This window comes from Octodon degus, unplaced genomic scaffold, assembly GCF_000260255.1.
Source record: "Octodon degus isolate 3935 unplaced genomic scaffold, OctDeg1.0 scaffold00268, whole genome shotgun sequence".
Taxonomy (NCBI): Eukaryota; Metazoa; Chordata; class Mammalia; order Rodentia; family Octodontidae; genus Octodon; species Octodon degus.
Window position 1 is genome coordinate 1,584,947 of NW_004524844.1, and position 13,034 is coordinate 1,597,980.

Genomic DNA, 13,034 nt, shown 5'->3' on the forward strand with positions numbered 1-13,034 from the left:
CAGGGACCGCGGTTCAATCCCCCAGCACCACATGCCAGCCAGCCCCGCCCCCTGGTGAGATGAGCTGGTCCCACACACACACACACATAAATAAAATTAAAAAAAAAAAAAAAAACTAACCGAAGCCCTGCCCCATACCGAGTCCCTTTCCTTTACCAGACCCTGAGCCTCACAGTCCCCTTCCAATCCTGTGGATTCTAGGCCCCACCCTACCCCACTTTGCCTCCTCACCTTGTTGAGAGCCGCTACACGCTGGGCCAGCTGCGCCTCTATCTCAGGCAGGGTCTCAGCTTTCTGCAGCGTCTGCTGGAGCTTCTGCTTGGCATCGTCCAGCCACTCGGCCAACTGCCGGCTCTTCTCTTCACTCTGGGACAGGGACCGGCGGAGAAATGGAAAGGGAGAAGTCACGTGGGTAGAGTCTCACCCACATAGTCCCTCTTGAGGGTGGGGTGGGAGTGTAGGGTAGCACTCACCTGTCTGTACAGTGACTCCTTGCTGGCCAGTTCATTCTCCAGCTTGTCGTTGGCGTCGTGCAGAGATGTGGCCTCACGCTGGGCACTCAGGTAGCGCTTCTCCAATGTAGTGATCCGCTCCTCCATATCTTCCCGTTGAGCCAGCGCCTGGGGGGAGGGAGGGGACGGCTGCAAGGACTACAGCTCCCAGAAGGCCCTGGAGTATCCTAGGCTTAGAACCTGGGGTAAGGTTTCCCGGGGATTCCTGGGAAATGAAGTCCCCCCACCCTGTGTCAGGAAGATGATACCCTAAGTCCCCTGACTTCTGAGACTTAAAATGGTTTGCCATACCTCCCATACCGTCTAACGCACTTCTGGATGAGACTTTTACTACAGATGACCTGAAGGTCCCTTTGACCTGAGGCTTTCAGTCAAGCCACCTTTGTAAAAAACCAAGCCTTAGGTTTCCAACAGCTCCAAGCACAGCGTGAACTGCAGAGCACGTGCACTTGTGTCTCATGGGCATGAAATCCCCTTCCACCTAGAGGACACCTCTTGCGTGACCAATGTAGCAGAAGATTAGAACCTGGAACAGGTGCTCCAGGCTCTGGGGGAGTGATAGGACTCTTTTCTGGGAGCCCTTGTGGTGGGAACATACTTCTAACAGTGCCTGTGGTCTACAGTCCTGGATGAAAGCCTAAGTGGATGAGGAAAAGTCAAGTGCTCCCTCTACTTTCTCAAGCACTGCCTTCAGGAATCCAGGTCCACACTTCCCCGGAGCATGACGATTAGGGGCAGGGCATTAGTAAACCAGGAAGGGTTCAAGGCCAACAAAAGATGCAGTTTGCACCCATGGTAGTGGTGCAGGCCTGTGAACCCACTGAGGCAGGAGAATCATGAGTTCAAGTTCAGTCTAGGAAACAGTGAGATTTTTGTCTTTAAAAAAAATGTTTTTTTTTTTTTTTGTTTTTGTTTTTTGTTTTTTGTTTTGTTTTTTTTTGATACTGGGAATTGAACTCAGGACCCTGTGCTTGCCAGGCAGGCACTTGTGCTACTGAGCTATATTCTCATCCCATCCCAAAGTTTTAAAATAAGAGGGCTGGGGATGTAACTCAGTGTGAATGCCCTGGTGTCAACCTCAGTGACACATGCGTGTGCACACACACATTCAGTTTGGGAGCACAAGAGGACGCCTACAGTAACATAACAGCCAGGCAGTGACTGAGGCCTACTCTGTGCACACATCAGCCTCTGAAAGGGCCACAGGCCATTTTCGAAGCTCCAACAGGAGAGTCCACACAGCTTGACGACTGCATATGGGTTCCATCATTCAGCTCAATGACTTTGGCCAAAGGGGGTAAGAAGGCTGAGAGGAGGGAGGGCAAAGGGCAGCGCAGCAGGGGCTCCCACCTCACCTCCTTGAGGTCGCGCTGCAGCTTGGAGTTGGCTTCCTCGGCCTTGCCCAGCTCGCGGTGAGCAGTGCCCAGCTCCTCCTCCAGCTGACTCATCTGACGGCACAGCACGGCCAGGCGCTCCCGCAGCTGGCACACCTCGGCGCGCTGCCGCTCCAGGGCCTCCTCCAGCTCTGCGGTGCGCCTGCTGGAATCTCCGGCAGGACCCAGGCCATTGGCAAGGGTCTAGAGCGAGAGAGGAGGACACAGGGGTGAGAGCAGGGCGCACAGAGATGTAGAGGGGATGCAGGGAGAAGGCTGACCAGCTGAGGAGATGGGGACTGAGGATCATTAAGGATCATGCAGATCAGAGTCCACCAGGGTCACCGAAGGTCACAGAAGTTAGCAGGGTGACCCAAATCAGTAGTCGAAAGCCAGAAACAGTGCTAAGAGTTCATGTGGCCTAAGGTCAATAAGGACCATCACAGACATAAATGATCATCACAAAGCCGGGGAATTCTGAGCTATCGCAGAAAGGGGTCTTTCACTTCTCACCTGCCCATCTCCATCCTTTCCTGCCTCTTCCAGCCCAGATCTCCGCCTGGACAGCTGGTCTCGAAGGCTCAAAGTCTGAAAGAGGAAACGAGGATCAGAACAAAAGGCTATGGGAACCTCTGTTTTACTATGCATAGGAAGGTCGAAGTTTCCTCTTTAGTCATGCCTTTCCTCATTTAACCATGCCTTCCTTCACCCTACCAGGAGTCCCAGACTCCTCCCCTTAGGCTCACTCTTACTGAGAGGTCTCCCCCAAGCCCTGCCCAATATAATTTTCCCTAGAAATCCCCACGGTTTCTTTCAGTGGCGCAGCCCCATTGGTTGTCTGATTAATAAGCTCCGCCCACTGGTAGTTTCTAAGGTCCACCCCAAGGAGTCCACCTCGGTTCTGGCCACCCCACCCCCCACACCTCCTGATTGCTCAGCTCCAGTTCCTCCTCCAGCACGGCCACTCGCTCCAGGGCCATCCGAAGCCGCTCCCGGACCTGGGGATGGGGAGTGGGCGACTGGAATGAGATGGAGACCAGACCCAATTTGGGACAGTTGAGGCTGACCCGAATCTCGACGCCCTGGGACTTGCCTGATAGGGCACATAAGGATTCCTTTCTGTAAATGAGTGTGCAGCTCCCACCAGATGTCAGGCAGCCTCCCCCACTGGCAGCCCTCTCTTGAGCACCCCATTTTACAGTATTTTTATACTATCAAGCATTCGGGTCACAGTCAGTGAAACCTATCACAATTGGTCATAGTAAACTTCCTCCCTCTTAGGATAGCCCCAGCAAATCACAGACAGAATCTCGCCCACTCTGGATGATTCCAGTTAACCAGTTTCTGGTCTTCATCCTGGCTCTTCCGGTTCTCACACCTTCTCATCCAGGGCCTTGTGGTGCTCGAAGAGGGACTTGAGCGCCTTGAGCACCTCCACCTCGGAAGAGACCCCGCCGGGTGACTGGGCCTGGCGCTTCACCACTGTCATGCGCAGTGACCTTTCGTGCCTGGACACCAGACACTCTAGATGTTCCAGGAGGAGCTAGAGAGATAGGACACCAAGTCAAGGAAAAGAGGCAGGCCCAGAGCTCAGGAGGCCATGTCAGAAGGACCAAGAGTTTGAGACCAGCCTGGGCTGGAATGTGAGTTCAAGGCCAGCCTGAACTGCACTGTGAAACACTGTCTCAAAAAGACGACAACGACAAAGACGAAGATGAAGACGAAGAAGAAAGAAGAAGAAGAAGAAGAAGAAGAAGAAGAAGAAGAAGAAGAAGAAGAAGAAGAGAAGAAGAAGAAAAGAAGAAGAGAAGAAGAAAAGAAGAAGAAGAAGAAGGAGGAGGAGGAGGAGGAGGAGAAGGAGAAGGAGAAGGAGAAGGAGAAGGAGAAGGAGAAGGAGAAGGAGAAGGAGAAGAAGAAGAAGAGAAGAGGCAGGGTTGAGGGAGAGGTGACAAGTGTGGAGGACGTGTGAAGGAAGAGGCAGGACCAAGCGCAGGGCAAGGAAAGAGAAAGGGCAGGGAAAAAGAGGGATGTAGAGGCCAAATCAAGGAAGGTAGGTGCAATAGGAAAAGGTTATAGGGATCAGAGAGGGGACATAGAGGAAAGAGGGGACACAGAAGACGTGGCTAGCCCAGAAGTGGGAGCTGGGAAAAAGCAGGAAAGTAAGAAGCAGAAGGATGGGTCAGCCTGAAACACAAAGGGCACGCCCACCCCGCATAGGCCACACCCACACTCCTCACCCTCGTGTTGTTCCGCTCTGCCTTCAGTTCTGCAATCTCTTCCTCCCTCTCCAGCAGCTGCTCCCGACATAAGTTCAGCTCCTTCGTCAGAGCCGCAAACTCCTGTCCAGCCGTGGCAGGATGGGGGCAATCGGATCAATCCTTTCCCTGTGCCCCTCAGTTCGGGACTAAGCCCCGCCCCTTCTTGCGGCTCAGGCCCCGCCCTCCCGGACAAGCCTCTGCCAGACTCCTCCCCTACAGATACAAGCTCCGCCCTTCCCAAATTAGCCCGGCCCAGACCCCGCCCAGACCTGGGGCAGCGCGATGCTGAGCTGGCGCTGCAGCGAGTCCTTTTCGTGGCCCAGCTCGCGCAGCCGCAGCTGCGCCGTCGCCAGCCCGTCCTGCGCCTCGCGCAGCGTCTCGAGCAGGCGCTCGCGCTCGGTGAGCATGGTGACCATGAGGCGCTCCAGCTCGCCGCCTGCCTCGTCCGGGCCCAGGGCCGAGCCCCGCCGGCCATCCTCGCTGATGGTGGGCATCACCTCGCACATCATGGCGGCGGTGGCGGCCTGCAGTGTGGGAAAGGGGCAGGGGCAGCGCGGTCAGGGTATAGGCAAACTGCCAGAGCACCACCACTGGGAAACTCCCTGGGGGAAACTGAAGTGCGCGGACCCTGGCACTGCACCGGAGGAAGCTGAGACCCAGCCATTCTGATAAGGATTTAAGGAAACTGAAACACCAACACCAGGGATTCCATCAAGGAGCCCCAGGGTTGGCCAGTAGGTGCTGCCAGGGGACAGTCCTGTCCACTGTAAGCCTGTCACAGAATAAACTGAAACCCTTTGCTGTCAGAAAAACAGCTCTGGTCATGTAGGTGAGAGCATTTGCGGAAACTAAGGCCAGGCCTCACCAGACACAGACAGCAAGCCTGTGACCCAAGTGTCGCCCTAGTGAATGCAGAAGTCATCAGTCTACCTATTCTGACTTTACTGAGAGTCCTCATCATTCCGCCATTCACAGAGGAGGCAAAACTGAACCACCAACCAGAACCACCACCCCTTTCAGAAAGCAACAGGACTGGGACCGCTGTTACTGCTACTATTACAGAACAAGGTCACCTGTAATAGTAACATCACGGGGAGGGACCCCACCCACTATCCAATCCAAATTTCCCTGCTCCTTCAATTTCCCAGACATCAAGACCCTGGCTCCAGGAGAACGCGAAGAGCCACACTCCATTTGAAAATACAAAAGTAAAAACCATGGCAAGAGGCAGGGCTGTGCTAGTTATCTTTTTCGTCTCAGCTCCGGTTCTCGCCTGCCTCAGCCCCTTCCCACCCCTCATCCCCTAGGAGTCCAGTCTCTGGCCCCTTGCTCCCCACCCCCGGCGTTAGAAAACACAGCCCCTTTCCTCTCGAGGCTCCCAGCCTCCTTCCTTAGACGCAGATGCTTTTTCTCCCTCCTAGGGGACCTAGGAGTGCTCACTCCTCCTGCCAGATCCCGGAGTTTAGAGTGCTCCCGCAGCCCCGGTGGGGTTAACTGAGGATGGGGACGGAGGAAGGGGCGGGGTTTATGGGGCCTGGGAGGCGGGGCTTAGGTCCCAGGAGCCTGAGACCGCGCTGAGAGGGAGCGAGGTCCTCTGAGCCGCTCCCTGGTACAGTTCAGGCCCGACAGGTCAGGCTTGCCTGGCCGAAAGCGGGAGGGACTTTCACTTGTTCCTTTCTGTCCTCCCCAGGAGCAGCAGCATAACCGGTTTGAGAGAGGATAATTCTCAACCCCACCCAACATGCAGATTGTTCCCACAGCCTGGAACTGAGGCCTTGGACTCCCAGGAGGACTCTGGGACCTGGGAAAGGAGGGGGCTGTGAGCCCGCACTCTTGGGCCTTTGGGGTGGTGCATCTGAGAGTCCAGACCCCAGAATCCCCGCAGTCTGAGACCAGATTAGGGAAACGTTTATGGAGAGCAGGACAGTGTAGGCCAAAATCCAGTAGGACATTTGGAACCCACAACCTGCTCAGAAGATGTGACACAGCCTGTTTTGGGAAGGCTGCTCTAGTACCTCAGATTTATTTCCAGGGACAGAACACAGAGCTACGTATAGATCTAGAGAGCGGGTGTCGTCAAGATAGGACTGGAGGCAGAAAGAAGTAGTGCTTCCATCTCTGCTGTGTGCAGGCTAAGTAGAGCGGTCTAGAACCAAAGTCGGGAATTTACAACCAGCCAAAAGCAGCCTCCTAAGTTAAAGTATCTGGGTTATCCCAGAACCCCAAACACAGAGGAGCATCATAGTACCATGGAACACACAGCAAGACTAATGAAATGTAATCTAGAACTAGGAACCAACTAAGGACCAAAGGATTAAGGCAGAATGAAGCAGAGTCACATTCTTCGTTGGATCAGAAGACTAACTCAGTGGTAGAACACGAGCCCAGAGCTTAGCGCATGTACCCAGCTTTAAGTTCAATGTCCAGCCTCCCAGGGGTGAAGGGGAAATGCAGAAGACAAACTAACCAGGATGAATTACTGGGAGAATCAGAAAGCAGAAGATGTGCTCTGGAACTGAGGGTTAGCTCAGTGGAGCAGTACTTGCCTAGACTATCTCAGGCTATCAGTTCAGTGTTCAGCCCAGCCCCTCACACTGAAAAAAAAAAAAAAAAAAGTGCTCCAGAATTCAGAACACGCCATCAGTATGAAGAAAAATAAGGAGTTCATCTGGAAATTGGAAGTACCTGAAGAAAAACAAAAAATTAGGATAGGATTAAGCAAGAATTAAGAATTTCCTGAGAGATAGGCATTCTGGTACATCCCTGTAAGCCCAGCACTTGGGAGGCTGAGGCAGGAAGATTCTCACAAGTTCAAGGCTAACTTGGGCTACATAGTGAGTTCAAGGCCAGCCTGAACAACATAGCAAGATCCTGTCTTTAGAAAACAAAACAAAACAAAAAAATAATTTCCTGAGATTAAGACTGAACTGGCAAGGGAGAGGCGTGTTCTGGAAATGGGAACATTCTAAGCTGAAGGCTCTGGAGGAGGAGAGAGCCTAGAACATGCTTAGTATGCCAAAGTGGCAGATGGAGGAGACGGCCACAGTGCACCAGGAGAGAAGTTCTACACTAAGGCCACAGGGGGGAAAAAAAAAAAGAAAGAAAGAAAGAAAAAGAAAGAAAGAAAGAAGAAAAAGAAAAGAAAGAAAGTGGCCACGGATAGGCCTAGAACCTAGAACCTGAGAAAGAAAACTAAAATGTAGAACACCTTGTGGACTATCTTCTAGATTTAAGATTGTGAAATGAGATGGAACATAAGACAAAAAAGTTACATTTAGAATCAATATCACATTGGAAAAAAAATCACATTGGAAGAAGGCTAGAGCACATAATAGAACAGACTCTAGAAGTTAGAATGTTTCTGGGAAAGAGAATGCAATCTAGAATGTCAAGGATGTGGACACACCTAAAATGGAAATTTAGCAGAGACTAAGTAAAAAATGGTTGCTAGAAAATTAAAACAGGTCTGTGATCAGAACTTGGCTTGGGAACATTATCTAGATATTTGAAAAGATAAATGGAAAAAGACATGACTGGGGTCTAGCAGCTGATTTAGAACAGTTGTTCCCTGGGTGTCTCGGTGAGAACAGAGACATCCTTTGGGTCAATTCTAGGACTTAGAAGGAATCTGGAACATGGAGCAATTGAAGGCACTGAGTAACTAGAAACATGGAAGTCTGCACGTAGGTTCTAGATCACCCAAAGCGCCTACCTAGTAAACCTCAGAATCCATCTGGAGGAATGCAATGTATGATGGGCTCACTGGCCTGAGAAAGTGTACTCAGGTGCCATCAGGACATGGGGCTCAGAGGCAACATAGTTCTGGAAACAGTTCAGAATTAGGAGTCTTAGGGGAGAGAGGAGAGGGGATTCCAGAAGCCTAGTGTCTCACATGCTGAGCATGGCCTGGGGGGTGGTCAATGCCATAGGAAATGTGAATTTGACAAGAAGCCATGAGGATCTAGGTCCCTAAAAGTTCAATCTGAGACGCTAGATGCTGGCAGGGAAGGGGTTCTGCACTCCTGAACCCTTGTGGAGGTGGAAGACCAGAAGTTAGAAGCTTAGAGCTAGTCTTTCAGAGAGGGAGAGCTGGGGCAGTTGGTCTAGGTAAGGGCTGATGGGCAGTACAAAACCTGGGTCCTGCAGGGATGTGGGAGTGGGGACCAGACGCTTAGGTTGCCCAGCGGGGAGGGTGGACAGAAGCTGAGGAATTACATTTCAGATCCTGCAAGGAAGCGAGTCATGGCGCCTGAGTTCCTAAGGAGCAGATGCTGGGCACCAGGAGGCTGAGTAGGTTTGTCTGAGGAGCATGAGGCTGTTCAAGTAGGTGCTCAAGGGCCAAAAGCCGGGCCACGGGATTCCTGGGACTTAACATCCTGGTCCGGCAGCTGGGTGAGCACTGACTGCTTTCCAGACCCGGGTGGGATCTGAGTGTTAGGTACCAAGGTCCCTGAGGTGGACAGGGCAGGAACATTCAGTAGCCTTGTCTCCTCAGGAAGAAGCTAGGATCCCAGAAACCTGGGGTGCCGGGGACAAGGCTGACAGTCTGGCCAGTAAGATCCTGCGGCCCGGGTCAGGGAGGGCCCGGGTATCCCCGGGTCACAGGCTCGGCTGGGGGTGTCCCCCTCGCCACCTGCGCCCCCCTCCCTGGCGGCGCGGCTCAGGGTGGGGAGCCAGGCTCCCGGGAGCGCTGACCATGGACAGCTCCGGAGCGGGCCTGAGCCCAGAGCGGCCGTCAACCGGCAGGGCCAAAGGATGCGGCCGAGGCTGGAGACCTGGACGGGGGCGCGGATGGGGGCGATGCCGGCGCCCGGAGGAGCAGGACAGTGGCGGGTGGCGTCCGGGGTGCCAGGGACTGGAGAGCAGAGGGACCAAAGCTCGGGGGGTCCGCGGCTGGATGTAAGAATCCAGGCTCCTGGGCCCCGGAGGAGGCGCAGGGAGGCAGCACGCCCGGGATTCCAGGGTTCGACTGGGGACTCTGGGCGCCAGGAAGGGGATGCTGAGTCTCCAGGGTCTGGCTGTGGAATCCGGGCTTCAGGGCCCCAGGGGATGAGCTCGGGAAACCAGGATCTCCGGGAGGCGGGGGAAGCTCGCCCAGGGTCCCCGGGGTGGGCGCTGCCGGGCGGGCTGGGCCAGGAGCTTACCTACCTGGTCCGCGGCGGCTGCGGGCGGAGCTGGGCTGCAGAAGGGATGTGGGGTGGGGTGGGGGGACCGGGCGGGGCCCCTGGCGGCGGCCGGGGCCCGGCTCTGGAGCTCTAGAGCCCTGTCTCCGCCGCTCGCGCGGGCTCAGCGTCTCCTACTCCGGTTTGGGCGCTGGGGACCCCCCTCCCCCTCACAGCCTCACTGCCCTCTACCCCCTAAATAGCCCCTTGCCCCGATCGCCGTTCAGCCTCCCCCCGCGAGGCCGCAGCCGCCAGATCCAGGGGTGCCCACCAGCGCCCCCCAAATCCCACCTCCCCCCCAAAATTTCTTCCTCCCTCCCCCTCCCCCCCACAGCTCCCAGGCGGTCGTGGCCCCTTTAACAGGAGACCGACAGACGGTGTGGAGTGGCCAATGGGAGGCGGTGTCCGCGCCGGCCGGCGACTAGACCCCGCCCCTGCACGGGTAGGGAGGGGCCGCGCGGGCGGAGAGCGGGAGGCGGGGGCTCAAGGTGCATCGACCAATAGGCGCACGGCGTGAGGCCGCTGGGGCGGGGGGCGGAGCCCGGCAGGGGGATGATGTCACCTGGAGCTAGTATCTCGCAGGTCGGATCGCGACTCCGGACCCCAGATCCCCGCGGTGACGCGCGCTGGCCCTGGGGCTGCACAAGACGTGAGGGCTGGGCGGGCAGCGGGATGGGGATAAAGGTTGGATTTTAAGGAAAGGGCGGCTCCCGGAAAGACACGCTTTAGTTGGAAGGTGGGATGAGTGCCCAGTGGGTGAATGCACCTTGTTCTGCACCCCTGCGCCCGCCTCGGGAACTGCACGCGGCACCCGCACCCCCGACTCCCACGCAGACGGTCGTGGGCCTGCAGGGCTCCCCCGGCGGACGAGGCTAATGGTTCGCTCCGCCCCGCCCACACACAGGCCGCCCACTGGCTGCTGCTGGGGCTCAGGACTCTTCGGTTAGATCAAATGCGGAGGAAAGGGCCGCGCCCGGCTCCGACCCTCTTAAGGGTAGGAGGCGTTGTCTTTACTGCCCCTGCACCCAGACCCAGACCAGGTGTTGGCCTCCACCTCGGACCTGCCCCTACGAACCCGGCCAGCATGCACCTTCAAGACCTGGGGAGAGGAGAGGGTGCTGCCTCTGCTGTCTGACTTCGAAAAAAACGTTAGGGCTCAGTGTCGACCTCCGCTCCCCCAAGCCGGGCACCTCAGGATGCTCTAACCCCAAGACAGACACACAGACACTTAGTGAGGGTCAAAGATCTTTAAATAGGGTGACAATAAATACTGTACAAGGGAGAAGTAAGGGTCCAGATCTGTAGTTTCAGCCTCGTGACTCCAAGGACCTGCGGGGGCAGGGTAAAGAGAGGGGAGCAGGCTCAGGGGAGAGCTGAGGGGGCACTAGAGAGCAAGGTCTGGGCACAGGGAGGTGCAAAGGTGAAGCTGGGAGGAGGTTCCAGATGAGGGAGTATGGGAGCTGGTGCTCCCAGGGAGTGTGGCCACAAGGAGAGGGGTCAAGGGCCAGAGTACCCAAGGACAGGCAGGAGCTAGGGTTGGCGGGAAGCAAGCGCCCAGGGATCACAATGGCTGGCCTCAGGGGAGGTGGCAGTGACCCCCAGGGTGGGTGCCCAGGGGCTCACGAGTAGCTCTGGTGCTGCTGGCGCCGGCGAGCGGAGCGCATCTTCTCAAAGCGGGCCTCCATCTCCTCCAGCACACGGGGCGTATACCGCACCACCAGCTTCACGGAGCCCTGGGCCGCCTTCAGCAGCTCCACTGCCTTCTCATGCTGCTCGCCCTCCACGCTCTGCAGGGCAGGCCGGTGCACAGCTGGCTGGACCCGCCCACCGCTGGCGAGCCCGGTGCCAGGCCAGGCGGGGACAGGGCCTCCTCCTGGGAGTCACTCACTGATCCCATCCTGTCCTCTCCCCCTAACAGCCCACTGGTCCCTTCCCAACCTGGTTTCCCTTTCTTGGGCCACACAGCTCTGGCCTGACTCAGGCTGTATCCTCCCATTTCTGGACTTTTTTTTTTTTTTTTTTGTCTTTTTGAGACTATCTCATTACACAGCTCAGTGCTCAGGCTGGTCTTGAATTCGAAATGATCCTCCTGCCTCAGCCTCCTGAGTGCTGGGTTTACAGGTGTGTGCCACCAGGTCAAGCTCCTCTTCTGGATTCTTTCCCTGGCCTCCCCATGCCGTCTCCCTCCCAGATGCCCCCAGAACATTCCTACAACCCCAGGCAAAATCATTCCTTCCCTGCACTCAGCCTTCCTGTGGCTTCTTAGGCTGGCACTGAAGTCTTGCAGGAGTAGCCCTGGATCAAATGCGAAGGTCGACACTGACACCTACCAGTTATGCTGCTTTTCACTCTACAGCATTTTCATTAGCCACATACCCCAGATCTCCGTCAGAATTGAGCCCCATCTCAGAGAAGCACGGAGTTAGCCCTTGTCTAAAGCCCTGCATCCAGGAATACTCTTCACCTGGTTTGCTCGAAATCCTATTCATCCTTCAACACCGAGCTCAAATGTTTCTTGTGCAAAAATTTCCCTTCTCTACAATGGACTGGAGCCACATCTGGATTCTCACAATGCTCTGTGCTTCTGCCTTATGTCTCTGAATTAGGACTAGTTCAGTCAGACTAGGCAGGAGTCTTGGGGTGTGAAGCCCTACACAGTACAGGTCTGCCCACTGAACAGTAAGTACTCAGTCAGTGTTCAGTGGATGTCACTATCAGGGTGTGCATAACAGATGATCACCCAGCCCTGCCCACCCCCCAACTCACCACACCGTTCACCGACAGCAACTGGTCTCCACGCTTAAGGCCTCCATGCCGATCAGCTACACCTCCGGGGATGACTCGCGAGATGTAGATGGGTGAGTTCTGCTCTTTGCCACCCATGATGTTGAAGCCCAGGCCCTCATCTGTCTTGGGCAGCTCCACTACCCTGGGATGTGCATGCCCCTCACTGGCTGTGAAGGCAGCTACTGTGGCCTAGTGAAGAGGATGTGTGAGGTGGTGAGGGATGGGGCAGGCGCAGGGGCAGAGGCCAGGTGGGGACAACCAGCTGAGCGGGAGTGTGTTCCTCACGCTCAGGGTCACACTGTGCTGCCCAATCTTATTTTATGGTTTTGTTAGGTACTGGTGATTAAACTAAGAACCTTTTTTATTTTGAGCCTGGGTCTCGCTAAATTGCTCAAGCTGAAGTCAAACTTGGGATCCTCCTGCCTCATCCTTGAAGAGTACTGGGATTACAGGTTTGTACCACCACATCTACTCTTTTACAGATGGAAACAGCCCAGAGGGAACTGAGAGCCAAAAGAAGGAACAAGAAGCCGCATCTAAGTTCAGTGTGATGAGTTCTATAGGACAATCTGCTATACAGATGTTTACTTTTATCCTCTAGGCAGCACTAAGATGATTTCCATTGACCTATTAAGCGACATTTGTTTCAGTTTAAGATGTGCGGTTATTTAAACGAAGTTATAAAGACTTATAAGGGTTTTTATAGTTCTGGAGGACCTAGGACTGCCTAGGCTGGGAGGGCAGGATGCCTACCTTGGCCGTGGCATGAGCCCGGATCTCTGCGCTGCCCGTGATATCCAGCGTGTCATAGAGCTGCTCATACACCTGCGGAGGACGCAGTAGTGTCTTAGAGTTGCCACTTTCCTCCTATCTTAGACATATTCGCCCCTGTGGTCTCCTCTCATCACCCAAAGATCGGCCCGGCCCGGCCCGGCCCGGCCC

The 13,034-nt window shown here is 55.3% G+C and overlaps 3 protein-coding genes across 3 annotated transcripts in view; 1 reads left to right on the top strand and 2 right to left on the bottom strand.

The window, feature by feature from the left end:
• The window catches only part of Ppfia3 (PTPRF interacting protein alpha 3), a 22,915-nt gene extending 13,557 nt beyond the window's left edge, over positions 1 to 9,358 (bottom strand). Inside the window, exons 1-9 of the mRNA XM_023706675.1 lie at positions 9,292 to 9,358; positions 4,413 to 4,667; positions 4,123 to 4,224; positions 3,264 to 3,428; positions 2,809 to 2,883; positions 2,399 to 2,473; positions 1,868 to 2,089; positions 474 to 620; positions 232 to 366 (exon numbers count right to left, since the gene is read on the bottom strand). Coding sequence (XP_023562443.1) covers positions 232 to 366; positions 474 to 620; positions 1,868 to 2,089; positions 2,399 to 2,473; positions 2,809 to 2,883; positions 3,264 to 3,428; positions 4,123 to 4,224; positions 4,413 to 4,652 — 1,161 coding nt within the window. The 5' untranslated portion in view covers positions 4,653 to 4,667; positions 9,292 to 9,358. The remainder of the gene's footprint in view (positions 1 to 231; positions 367 to 473; positions 621 to 1,867; positions 2,090 to 2,398; positions 2,474 to 2,808; positions 2,884 to 3,263; positions 3,429 to 4,122; positions 4,225 to 4,412; positions 4,668 to 9,291) is intronic.
• Positions 9,359 to 9,977: 619 nt separating this feature from the next.
• Positions 9,978 to 10,440, top strand: CUNH19orf73 (chromosome unknown C19orf73 homolog). Its single transcript, XM_004648915.1, is given in 3 exon segments — positions 9,978 to 10,146; positions 10,149 to 10,246; positions 10,249 to 10,440. Coding segments are annotated over 3 exon segments (459 nt in total).
• A 97-nt stretch (positions 10,441 to 10,537) lies between these two features.
• The window catches only part of Lin7b (lin-7 homolog B, crumbs cell polarity complex component), a 3,269-nt gene continuing 772 nt past the window's right edge, over positions 10,538 to 13,034 (bottom strand). The window contains exons 2-5 of the mRNA XM_023706685.1: positions 12,846 to 12,959; positions 12,072 to 12,281; positions 10,929 to 11,092; positions 10,538 to 10,634 (exon numbers count right to left, since the gene is read on the bottom strand). Coding sequence (XP_023562453.1) covers positions 10,613 to 10,634; positions 10,929 to 11,092; positions 12,072 to 12,281; positions 12,846 to 12,959 — 510 coding nt within the window. The 3' untranslated portion in view covers positions 10,538 to 10,612. The remainder of the gene's footprint in view (positions 10,635 to 10,928; positions 11,093 to 12,071; positions 12,282 to 12,845; positions 12,960 to 13,034) is intronic.